This window comes from Oryzias latipes, chromosome 2 (assembly GCF_053564925.1).
Source record: "Oryzias latipes strain Hd-rR chromosome 2, Olatipes_Hd-rR_3.1".
In the NCBI taxonomy this organism is placed as follows: Eukaryota; Metazoa; Chordata; class Actinopteri; order Beloniformes; family Adrianichthyidae; genus Oryzias; species Oryzias latipes.
In genome coordinates, this window is record NC_136238.1 from 6926256 (window position 1) to 6939238 (window position 12983).

Genomic DNA, 12983 nt, shown 5'->3' on the forward strand with positions numbered 1-12983 from the left:
TCGGCCCCTGCGGTTCACATCACACCTTGCTCTGCGGCTGTATTTAGACCCCAGAGGGACACAACGCTCTCATCTGTCCCTCTGCAGCTAAACATAGCCGTCTTTTATTTTTATGCTTCCATCGGCAGTCCAACTTCTTTATTTACACCGCCGCCATCCGCCGCCGGGACCTGTTCCAAACTCAACGAAAACAAAGAAGCCTTTTTTTTCTTTTTTCCTTCCTAAAACTTGGTTTAAACAAACTCAGGTAACTTTACTGAAAGTAGAAAAATTTTATTTCTTGGTTAAATACTTTGTAAATAATTAAAAATAAAAGTTTCCAAAAATTACTTAAGGTTTAAAACATCAAAGTGCCAAAAAAATGCTGCATAAAACTTGTTTTAGTTTAAATAAATCTATTTAAATTGCAAGTAACACGGGATAAAAAAGCATTACAGATGTTAATAATACAGTGGTGGACAACATTGTTGGTACCCCTCAGTTAAAGAAAGAAAGTCCACAATGTTCACTGAAATGACTTGAAACGCTCAAAGTAACATTAAATAAGAATTTATTGAAAATGTAATAATCAAAGTCAGCCATTACTTTTGAGTTGTTGATAAACAGAATTATTTTAAAAAACAAACTAATGAAATAGGGCTGGACAAAAATGATGGTACCCATAACTTCATATTTTGTTGCACAACCTTTTGAGGCAATCACTGCAATGAAACGGTTTCTGTGTTTGTCAATGAGCCTTTGCACCTGTCCACAGGTATTTTGGCCCCCTCCTCATGAGCAAACTGCTCCAGTTGTCTCAGGTTTGATGGGTGTCTTCTCCAAATGGCATGTTTCAGCTCCTTCCACAGATGTTTAATGGGATTCAGATCTGGGCTCATTGAAGGCCACTTCAGAATAGTCCAACGCTTTTCTCTGAGCCATTCTTGGGGGTTTTGGCTGTGTGTTTTGGATCGTTGTCCTGTTGGAAGACCCATGACCTGCCACTGAGACCAAGCTTTCTGACACTAGGCAGCACATTTCTACCCAGAATGCTTTGATAATCTTTAGATTTCATTTTACCTTGCACAGCTTCAAGACACCCTGTGCCAGATGCAGCAAAGCAGCCCCAAAACAGAACTGAGCCTCCTCCATGTTTCACAGTAGGGACAGTGTTCTTTTGGTTGGATGCTTCATTTTTGAGTCTACCAACATAGAGCTGATGTTTCTTACCAAAAAGCTCCAGTTTGGTCTCATCTGTCCAAAGGACATTTTCCCAGAAGCTTTGTGGCTTGTCAACATGCATTTTTGGCTTTTTTATGATTCCCTTTCAACAGTGGTGTCCTCCTTGGTCGTCTCCCATGAAGTCCACTCTGGCTCAAACAACCATGAATTGTGCGATCTGACACTGATGTACCTTGATCTAGGAGTTCACCTTCAATGTCTTTGGAGGTTGTTCTGGCCTGTTTGGATTCAGTTCCAACTATCTGTCTCCTCAATTTGTCATCAATTTTCCTCTTCCGGCCACATCCAGGGAGGTTGGCTACTGTCCCGTGGGTCTTAAACTTCTGAATAATATGTGCCACTGTCATCACAGGAACTTCAAGCTGCTTAGAGATGGTTTAATAGCCTTTACCTTTAGCATGTTTTTCTATGATTTAGTTTCTAATGTCCTGGGACAATTCTTTCCTTCTCTTTCTGTTGTCCGTGTTCAGTGTGGTTCACACTTTTTCACCAAACAGCAACGTGACTATTTGTCTCCCTTTAAATAGACAGACTGACTGATTATGATGTCAATTAAAGGTCATACCTGAGTTCATCATGAACCTATCGCAATTAGTTCTCTGTCTTTCATGGAGGTCCCATCATTTTTGTCCAGCCCTATTTCATTAGTTTGCTTTTTTAAATAATTCTGTTAATCAACAACTCAAAAGTAATGGCTGACTTTGATTATTTAATTTCCAATCAATATTAGTTTATTGTTACTTTTGAAGGTTTCAAGTCAGTTCAGTGAACATTGTGGACTTTCTTTCTTTAACTGAGGGGTACCAACAATGTTGTCCATCACTGTAAATTCTGGACCATTGACAAGCTCATAACATGTCATTTGTCAAAAAATAAAACATTAAAATAACTTCCATAGCCCAAAAAGGGCATAAAAGTTGTAATTTTATTTATTCTGAGAGCAGAAAAAAATCGTAATTTTCAATAAAAGGGGAGTTAAGATTCTGTTCCCCCCTACTTTTTGTTTCTTTTTTCTACCTTGAACTATACTAAGGAAAATTGATTTTTATTTAATAAATAAAATTTTTATAAATGTTTTGACTTTTTTGTAAATCCCCAAACCTAATAATCTGAACCCAAAAAAAAAACAGATATCGTATTAAAAATTTTTAATAAAAAAAGGGGCGGGGGGACCTGGTTTAACTTTAAACGTGCGTTCAATCCTCACGCACGTAGAGCCCGAGAGTTTTGAACGCCGCAAAACGCGACTTTCCGTTGGCAGAGGTGACTTTCCGCGCGTTGCCGAGGGCGACGTGAGCGTTAGACTGTGTGTAGCTTGTGTGTGGCGTTCCACGGACTCACGCCAGCAGCGTTCACGTGCGCTCAGTCATGGGTGTGAGGGTCAGGATAGATCAGAGAAGGTCAACACTGGAGCTAAAGTTTGACTTAAGGGGGTTGAAATCATGGAAGACGTTGGCTCATGCTTACCACTTCAGATCTTTTGGACTAAACTCTCAGACAGCAGAAGTTTACGTGACCTCCATCGGCCTTACAGAAATATCGATTACCGGACACATGACAATGGTACGTTCCATTTTTATGATGTCCCTATGGAGGAGCCTCAAGAAAGAAGGTTAAGTCACACCTGTGCTCCCCTTAATGGGGCCGCTCCTCCCTACGGCCCTCCACGGACCGGACAACCCAAAAACCCACAAGGCTTCAGGTCGCCCATCTCCCACTGCATAAACTGACCCCTAATTCTACCGTCTGATGGACTGGATTTCCTGATTTGGAGCTTTGAGTAGCTTTTTATTTATTTTTTTTACTTCTTTGATGTTCTCTTAACACGAAAAACATGTTAAGACCTTAACCCGTTGGATTTCTTCTGCTCTAACAAAACTGCAAGGATTCAGAGGGCGCCGTGACTTGGAGAAAAGGACAAAAAAGGGTTTTTTTTTTCCTTCAACGTGTTGAAGTCTGCAGGTTTCACGTTTGAACCTTTACAGTCGCGTTGAACTCATCATGTGGAGATTGGTCACTCGGCTTCACCGCTCACGATCACGCAGGAGAAGATGCAAAAGACGCAGGCTAAAATATGAGGAGCAGAGATGAGGAGACGAGTGGAGCAGAGAGGAGATGAAAATGCAGGAGGAAGAGGAGGTGCAAATGGAAGGAGGATGAAAGAGCGGGTGTGTGGCTGTGAGTCAGAGTGAGGACCCAGGTGCTCTGTGCATCACCTCATCCCTTTCTTTCCCTCCGCTGGTGGCCTTCACCCTTTAAGCTGGATTAATGAGGTGGTTGACCTTCTCTCTTCTGTCTTTGCTTCAGCTCCTCACACATTTCCAGGGAGGAGTTTTTTGGGGGGTTTTTTTCCTCCCGTAGGCATCTCACACTTTTTCATCTCAGATGTTTTTCTCCTTATCTAAAGTTTCCCTCTTCCCTGCTGTCCGGACCACCGCGCTCGCCTTCACACGAACGCGCACATGGAAAAATCCTCTGGGGAAGTCGAACACAAACTCACAAACAAAGATGTCTGCAGCCAATGAGTCATTCTAATTGGCCGGTCAACAGGTGCTGAGGCCGACCCCAGGGAGCGGCGAGGAGGGGCGGGGATCTGGTTACACTGCAGGCTTCTGTGGAACAACTACTGTGGGAAGGAGGCGTCCGGAGCTCCTCACTGCTGCAGATTCTGTCGGCGCGGCTTGTTTTTTATGCAGATTCCTCTGAGACAATCCTAGCATGGAAAACAGTCTGCACTCCAACCAAATCATTCCCTTTGCTTTGATTTCAGGAGCGAACCAGCTGGAAATGTTCATTTACAACTGAAATGAGCACCAGACCGTTCAAAATCCTTAACGTCCCACTCTGAGCATCCTTTAATTCTGATGATGCCATTTTTAGCTAAAATCAATAAGCCGTCTTTTTTAGGACATAGTTTCTGCAGAGCGGCAGGAGTTCATCAGAGATTTAAAAACAAAAAGTTTGAGTTGCTGGCAGCCCCACTTCCCGTCACCCATTTATTTACATGCTCTCCCGCTAGCTTACAGCCCATCCCCCCCCCCCCCCCCCCCCCCACCTAACATTAGCGGTGCAACAAAAATGCTGACTAATGGCGGAGATGTCCAGCCGTACAGTTCAGATCCAGATTCCAGCTCAGACGAGGAAAAGAAAGACGCTCATGGATCCATTTGTCTGACAGCGTATGCATCAGAATGGAGCATAGCAGGGAGCTTGAGGCCCCGCCCACAAACTCTATCAGAAAAATTCCACAAGAACTTGTTAAAAACCCCATGATTGTCGTCTTTGAACCGACGGCAGGTCTGCCGACGGCGCGGTGGGGGGGTTCACATTACATCTGAGCCGGGCGTGTCTGGTCCCTGGGGGGTGGGTTCTGGTCCTTGCTCCTGGGTGCTGGGCCCCGCCAAATTTCCAACTGTGGCCGAGCCTGGTCGGGCCATATTTACAACACCCCTTGTGGGCCCTCTTTTTTTCCCCGGGGTTCCCCCCTCCTGGGCGGGGGCGGCGGGCCCCCTGCCTCGCTCCTCCCTGGACCAACCGTGGGCCGGGCGGGTGGCTGCCTGGAGTGCGGGGCGGGTCTCCCTTGGGGGGTCCTGGCTCGAACCTGGGGTTGGGGCGGGGGGATGCCCGGAACTCCTGGGTGGTGGTGGGGTGCTCGTTTGGGGCTGTGGGCGTCCTTCTCCGGTGGGGCCCTGTGTTGGGTTCTCCCGGCGCGGCGGGGGGGCTGCTCTCCTGGTTGGGCTGGGGCGCTCTCTTTCCCTCCGTGCCTCCCTGGCCTCTGGCTCTGGGGGCCTTGCGGCGGTCCTGCTGGCCCTGGCCTGGGTGGCGGGCTTGGTCGCCTGGGCGGCGGTTGTTCCCTGCTGGTTCCCGTGTGGCGTTAGGGGGATTCCGGCTGCCGCTGCTGCTGCGGTGGGGGTCTTGGGGTGGGGATGGCTGGGCGCTCTCCCCCTTCTTTTCACGTTCCACCATCCATTTTAGAAGAACATAAACACTCGCCTGAGCACTGGTGTTAGCTCACCTTTGCACTAACAGTTTGCATGATTGAATGAATGAAAGATTTCACACTAGTTGGTTTTAAGGCATAAGTATGCGTGTGAACACTATCTGTTTTGTGTACATGTTGACAGGTGGACATTTTTGCAGCTAGCAGGTGTGTTTATAACATTTGAGTGTGTGTGTGGACAGGCCCCGCCCTTTTTGTACTACATTTGAACCTTACCATAATGATTAACAACCAGTAAACTTGTTGCTTTATGCTGCTTCATGGTTTTACCCCCCTTCCCCTCCTATTATCACCCCCTACCCCCCCTCTCTCTAACGTCCCTCTCTCTTCTTCCCTCCTTTCCTTTTCCGTCCGGTCCAACACCAAAGATTTTCAAACATGATTGAAATGAATAAAGTTTGGCCTCAATTACAAAAGGGGTTTATTCAGACATACCTTTGGTTTGTCTGAAGATTAATAACCCCTCTTGTTAAACTAAAATATGTCCAACACAAGAGGCCCTCAGCTCTCATCTGTCTGCCCAGCTGTTTGACAGGACAAGTTAAAAAAAAAAAAAAAAAAAAGAACACAATTGCGTAATAAACCTGTAAAAGCAGCGGAGAATTATTTCAACAGCAGGAAATGTTTGTGCTTTATGCCTGTTTTTTTTAGATGAAAATAAACATTTTTAGCAGATCTTGCTGCTATTTTAGCATCAATACGTGTCAAACCCAGTTTTAAAATCCATTCTGGTGAATGTTGTATATTTAGGTGATGAATTCATGAAGTGGCCAAAATACATGGTTTTTGCCGTTGGTCATTATCGGCCAATTAATGAGAGAAAAAATTTGATTTTTTTTTGTAGGAGGGGGGGCAAAATGTGCATTAAAGTAATTTCTAAAACAGTAAAAAACTGACGTGGAAATCTCTTTGAAGCAGAAATTTTCACATTTCCAGTTCATATTTAGTATGAGACGTCTTCAGTTTGACTGAAATTTGCACCAAGGGGGGGTTGAAGGCCCTTAAACTGGGAGACTGTGGTTTTTGACCAATCAGCTGCTAGATTTACCCAACAAATTCTGGTTTAGGCTAATTGACATTAGTGCCTGGAACGCAGATAAAGAACCTAAATGTTTCTGATTCGTCAAAAGCGCTGAAGGAAATTCCTTCCGGAGTTTCCAAACCCCCATCAGGTCTCTGTCATTTCAAAACGTCACTTTTCCAGCGTGTAGCTTCAGATTCACGCCGCTCAACTCCCCCTCAGGCTTCTTTCATCACTCGGCTCGATTACCGCAGTGATCCTCTAACCGGCTACCAGCCCTGCAACGTGAAACCGTCAGAGGAGGATGCAGCTGCACGGCGGATTAGAGCTGACAAAACTTCTTTTTTAGCTGGAAAAAAACCTCATTTGTTGACACTAAATGACTCCCTAAAAATGTAAAACCATCATTAAGGCAACATAAACCGCGTTTTGACACCATCCAGGGAAAGTTTTCAGAAAAGACTGATAGGAGCAGTCCAAACATTTAAGTCCGGCGTGTACAGGAACACGCTAAACCCGTGTTCTTGAAGACGCATTGAGCTGGTGTTCACAGTGGACAACCAGGGAGGGGCTTCTTCTTCTTCTTTTTTTTTCCGTTTCTGCGGTTTACTACAACGTCCACCACCTGCAGTTGGTGTGAAATGTGGAAATGCCGTGAATCTTGCTCCTAACGTTTTCTTCGCAGCTCTATTCCGATGAATGAAAGACTTTGCTACGTCTGTGTTTGGAAAAAGAAACGGCCAAATCTGTGTTCCTGTTCCGTCAAAGTTCAACTGGTGTCACTTTCAGCGTGCGTTCAACGGACGTGCGTGTTGCTCGTAGAAGACGGAAATTGTCGTAACATTTTGTGTAGCGGCGCGTGACTGCGAGAGTTCTGAACACGGAGGCCCATGTACGCGCGTTGCCAAGGGCGATGTGGATGTAGCCAATGACACGGAAGCTGTGCCTGAAGTCCCACCCTAACCCCTAACTACAAAAAACTATAGTGCGGCACTATATCGTGCCCTGAACTTTAAAAGCAATTCACATACTCACCTTACTCACTATTTTTTTATTTTTTTTTTAAACATCGGATATGACGTCATTGATTTCACGACGTTAAAATCTAATTGAAATGAGGGTTTTGAGACGATTACTGTCTTCTGAAGATAAAAACGTTGATGGTTTATTAAAAAAATACATTTAAATACATTATTCCGATGCAATGCATTGTGGTCTATATTCGCCGATCTAGGGAGCATCGATGCACACTGGTTTTTCGCAGAGACTTCTGGGAAATTTCGAGGGCACTGGATTCTGGAATTGTAATTTGGCCGGACCTACAAAGTGGCAAACGCGCTATATAGTGGTTAGGGTGGGAATTCACACACAGCTGGAGACTTTCTTCCAACTGTACGCGTTTGCATCAGGTAGCAACAGTCCAGGGTGAACTGTTAATGCGCATCACATTAACAAACAGTGTGCCCCAACACAGAACAAAGGGGTTTCTGGGTAATGTTTAGTCTAAAACTAAAAAGCCAAAATAAGGAAATTCTGTTTAATTTTTTGACAAATAAAAAGTTCTTAAAGTTGGACTGTAACATGAGAATTCGTCCATAACTAAACATGCAAAAGTGTCCTTTAAGGGCAGAAAAATGGATATTTAAGGGTCGTATCTGTTTTAGCTCGTCGCAGACTTTTACCTCACCGCCGCGTGTTTATCTGTGGAAACAGCTCATAAGATGGAAAACATTTGTAAGGTGAGCACAGCTTTCCCCTTCGTCTCCTCCTTCCTCCGCCTCCTCGTTGCTCCGAAGCCGGCGTGTCGCCTTACTCCGAGGGTTTTAGCCCCTAATCACCCACAGCGAGTGGGAGGGAACCGGAGACTTCCAGCTGGCCGCCTCGTTACTGGCCACCCCTGGGACACACACACACACACATTCCTTCACACACAGAGTGAACACACAGCTTCATATATGCTTACCGAGGCATTTGCTGTTATCTCCTGGCATCCCTCCATCCACGTTCCCCCCCCGGCTTGATCCTGCCAAGGCCACAGCCTCGCCGCGTAAACCGAATAACAGAAGGGGGCTTACTGTTAGGGGGGAGGGCCCGGTCTCATGCACTCTAAACCAGTCTGAACCAGTCCAGAACTGAAGAACGACAACAACAACAAAAAGTGTGTTCGTTCTTCATTAAAGTTTGTTGTGTGTTCTCCAGGAGGGATCCATATGACTACCCCACCTCCAGGCCTGTCGCCCGGGAGCCGAGCCCGTACTCCGCCCAGCAGGTTCAGGGCCAGCAGCGCTACTACCCCTCCACGCAGCAGCAGCAGCATGCACAGCTGAGGCAGGACGTCCCGCCGTCCCCCACCGGGGGTCGGGGCGGCCACTACTACAGCGAAGCCGCCCGGGGAAGAGCGGACGGCTACCGGCAGGCCAGTCCGGACGGCTACAAGGACGACCGACAGCCCGACCCCAGGCGAAAGAACGCCATGATAGCCCCGGTGTGAAATGCCCCAGACATCAGGTGTGTGTATATTTATGAATCTGAGGAAACGAGCTTTACTTTTGATAAAGATCCATCTGTTTTTGGGTGAATTTACTAGATTTACTATGACAAGGTTTTAGAATATAAAAAAATGAAATAAAAAACGATGATATTTAGGGGTCAATGTTGCACAGAACTATATACAATAACACTTTGTGCCAAATGTGTAAAAATGAAGGTAACTTTAGCATTAAATGTAGAGCTGACTTGCATTTTGCACGAGCCAATCAAACAGAAGAAGAAAAGCCTTTGATGTTTGTGGCCTGACCTTTCCATCCATCCTGCTGCAGCTTTTTCTCCTCCTCCTCCTTTATTGTCATGAATCTCCATAGATCTGCTTTATATTGTCCCTCAATGCAAACTAGAAGCATGGAAAACGGGTCAGCCACGTTTGATTTAAAAACACTGAATGATTTGTCTTTTTTTTTTATTTGTTTTTGTTTTTTCTACTAATACTTTGCAATAAACATTTGGAAAAAGCCCGTCTTGTTCTGGTTCTGTCTCCTTCCGGTCGAACACTTTTCTGCCAGCCATCTTGAACAATTAAAAGCACTAGAAAATGATTAGCACCAAATTTGCTCTCAGGAGTAAAGATGGCAGCGATTGGTGGACTTGATATGGGAATAATTGTGCGTGTGGAAGGGCTTTTAACTTATCTGTTAAGGTTTAATTAGCATCAGAAGCCCAAATAGAGCCTTCAAACCGACCGACATGGACGGATAAATGCTAATTAGTTGCTTTTATTTTATTTTTTTTAAAATCCACAAATTCTTATTGTTCCTCGTTTCCATCCACAAACAATACGACAAGAATAGACGAGAGCAGGACAAACACACAGCAGGAAGAAGTTTTTCAAAACAAAAATAAATGGCTCCCAAAAAAGAAAACCATCTCAGCTCAGATTTTTTCCTCCAATGAAAATCCTGCTTTTAACATCTTCTTGTGGCTTTTTTCTCATGATATATCAAATAATAATAATAATTACGCCTAAAATTGCATTTCGGAGTTTTTCCTAACTCAAATCTGTTCCATTATTATTAGATCAGGGGGTCTGCAACCTGTGGCTCTTTTACTAAGGAAAAAAAAAGGTTTTTAAATTTTAACAATGTAGCGGAAAAAAGTAAATATTAATTTAAAATTTTTATAGAAATCTATAGAAAGGACAGTATGTATCGCAAGTAGAACAAAACCAGATTTTTGAGCTCCATGTGACGTAGAAAATCTGTAGGTCAATTAAGGCGCACCTGGATTATGCGGAAAGGATTTTAAAGTCCACCTGATGGTTTGCAAAGTACCATTTAATTTAATTCAGATTTACACATTTCTCGCTGAAATGTGCCACGTTTAAAAAAAAAAAAACTGCTGAGATGATCGTGTGTCACACGGGGTGTCTTTTATTTTGAAAGGAACTCTGTCATTACCTTTTTTTATTTTGAAAAAAGCTGTTTTTCTCTCTAATCATTTTCTATTTATGCCCCACAAAAAACAAAACCATATTTATCTTGACACGTCCTGGTTTTTTATCTAGAAGATGGATGTTGAATGTCAGAGAAAAACATCTCAACTGTAAAATTAGCTTTCATTAGCTTTTACGCTCAAGAAAATTGCCCCATGAAGTAACCAACTGCAAACGTGTTTTGAGGAATTAATGTAAATGTCACCTATAGCAGCAGAAAGAAATTGCCCGTTGACGATTTTCCATTTAACATTTATCCAAAACTGGAAAAAAAAGAGATGGCTCAGCAGCTTTCAGAGCACAGCAGCTGCTGCGTCAACAGAAACTAAGTGTCTCACTGAGGACGGTAGTTTTTGGGATGCTGCCACGCGCAGCTGTTATGGGAAGTGCGTTACCCCATTGGACTTCCGCGTTGAAGCTTGTATGAAAACAAAAGGGGAGCCAGGGGCAGTTCACCAATTAGCCACTAGGGGGGTTATCACAAAAGCTTTTAGTTGCTGTACAGTTTTATGTCGTTCTGCGCTTTTTGGTTCTAGATTGAAGCTCTTAAAAGTAAGTGAAGCCAGATATTTCTTTAAGCTTCTGGCCACGCCCACTGCAACTCTACATCCTTCTGCGTTCCCTCTTTTCCTTTTTTAGACATTTTAATTTCTGGAAATTACTTTTGTTTACTGAAATGTTTTTTTTTTAAATGCGCTTTGGTATTTGTTTTGATTTCTAAAATGTTTAATTGTTTTTGTTTGTTTTTTTTTTTGCTTTTTAACTGTCATTGGGATAATTTGTTTATCTGTTGAGTAATGTGTTGACTGGATTTATGCTTTAGGGCTGTTGAGGTGGGCGGAGCAAACGCTGGTCTAAGGATGTGTCCAACCTTAGACTTTATTTCTGTCATTCAGATTCTAATGGGTGAGCTTCAAAGATTATATATGTCTACGGTCATCATAACACTTAATTCTAGATACAGTTTAAAAAAAAAATCTTGATCTTAACTGGAAAATTTAATTAAAAACATTTTAACCCTAGAACCCTTTAGCTATAAAAAGTTACAGACAGCATCACGATAATTTAGGGATTTTCTTTTATTTTCAACTGTGGTATGTGTAACAAAATGATAAAGAAAACAGTGGAAGTTCATAAAAACATGCTCAAAAACGACGGAAAAATTAGGAATTTTTTGTTCTAAAATTCCTCATTTTTCAGTCTTTTTTGAATAACATAATCAAATGATTCTAGAAACTGGTCCACCTGTTCCTGAGACATGTGAGACTTCCCTGGTGAAGGCACAGACTCCTCCACACGCGACGTATTGACATTCATCTAAATAGTTTTGCGCGGGTAATATTGCTCTAGGATTAACCTTTTTTTTCTTTCGCCAGTTTACGTATTACGTATTACAGAAAAGCAAGCTTTTTGTCACATACCTAACTCCAGTACCTTCAACTTGCTTTTGCTAAGGTAAGAACAGTAACTAAACGGGGCATTTGCCGTTTTTTCACAGCGTCTGAATCTACAATTCTGAAATCCAGTGCCTAGAGACTTCTAGGCACTGATGCTCATTAGATCAGTGACTATAGACCAGAATGCATCCTTAAAAAGTAGAGAACGTTTTTCCAAATTATGCTAGAATCTAGAGCAATATAGTTTTTTAGAGGTTAGGGAGGGCATTGGGACACAATTTAAATATTTTTTCCAGACTTTAAGGTTTTCGGTACGACAGGTGAGTATTTTAATGCATCCACAGTCATCGACTCAAAGCTTCTACACTCTGACAGCAGTCAGTCGGTCGGTCAGTCAGTCGGTCAATACCTCCTGTGGAGCGGAAAAGCCTTCGTTTCATTTGCAGCAACACAACTCGGAGCACTTTAGCCGTCTGCCCTGCGTCTTACTGTACTTAAAAGAACAAGCAGGCAGTTAAACGGCCTCCTTCAAGTGCTTGTGGTCAGTTTGCTGCCAGAGGCAATAAACACTTAATATCCGAGCATTAATTACGCTTTACATCCATTAACCAAAAGCTGGCAGTTGGCTGTCCGCGCCGTCTGCGGCGGCATCCTTGAAGTCGTTGGTTCCAGCTCTTATCCTGAGCATCTTGGGATGGGTTTTCAAAGCGTTGCCGGTGGTCTTTCTGACTATGATAAGGCTGTTTTTTTTAGCCAAAATCTAAAAACCAGTGTCGTTTCCCAGAACATAGTTGGGGACCGGGACTGTTGGCCCACAGTAAGCCCACCTGCATTTCCCATCATTCATCTCCTGCTAGCTTACAGCCCAGTGTTTTTTCTATGACCAAAATAGGATTATTTTTATTTCTTCGTCTGCTCCTGATTTACAACTATTGGAATAAAGAAATGCCTAATTTTCTTCAATGATGTCCTCCCTCATCTGAAAATGTTAGAAACATGTTTTCATTATTCGTTTTGTTGCAAAAATAAGTGAGAATGCAGCCAGGCTTCCCATTACATGACCCTAGATCTGGGTGACGACCCCCTGTAGTGGCTTTCTGCACAACCACCCCTCATTTGTCGGGGGCTTGGTATTCTCCGATTTTTAAAGAAACTAAACTAAAAGGGATGAGCGCCGAAGATTTCCCAGCCGACTGTGGCGAATCCCCCGGTTCAGTTCTCGCAGCATTACCCATTCAGCCAGCGCCCCCCTGTTCAACACCTTGGCTTGTTAGCATGTGTCAATCAAAAGCGGTGCTCCTGGGGAGGGCAGAGTGGAGCGCTGGAGGAGTTATCTCTCTCCTGCAGCTCCAGGAAAAG

At 43.6% G+C, this 12983-nt stretch overlaps 1 protein-coding gene across 3 annotated transcripts in view; it reads left to right on the top strand.

Annotated features, from left to right (window-relative positions):
• Positions 1-9253, top strand: part of pard3ba (par-3 family cell polarity regulator beta a) — a 167972-nt gene extending 158719 nt beyond the window's left edge. For all 3 annotated transcript variants that reach the window (XM_023966108.2, XM_023966113.2, XM_078931566.1), the window contains one exon: positions 8442-9253. In XM_023966108.2, coding sequence (XP_023821876.1) covers positions 8442-8733 — 292 coding nt within the window. In that variant the 3' untranslated portion in view covers positions 8734-9253. The remainder of the gene's footprint in view (positions 1-8441) is intronic.
• The last annotated feature ends 3730 nt before the right edge of the window (positions 9254-12983 follow it).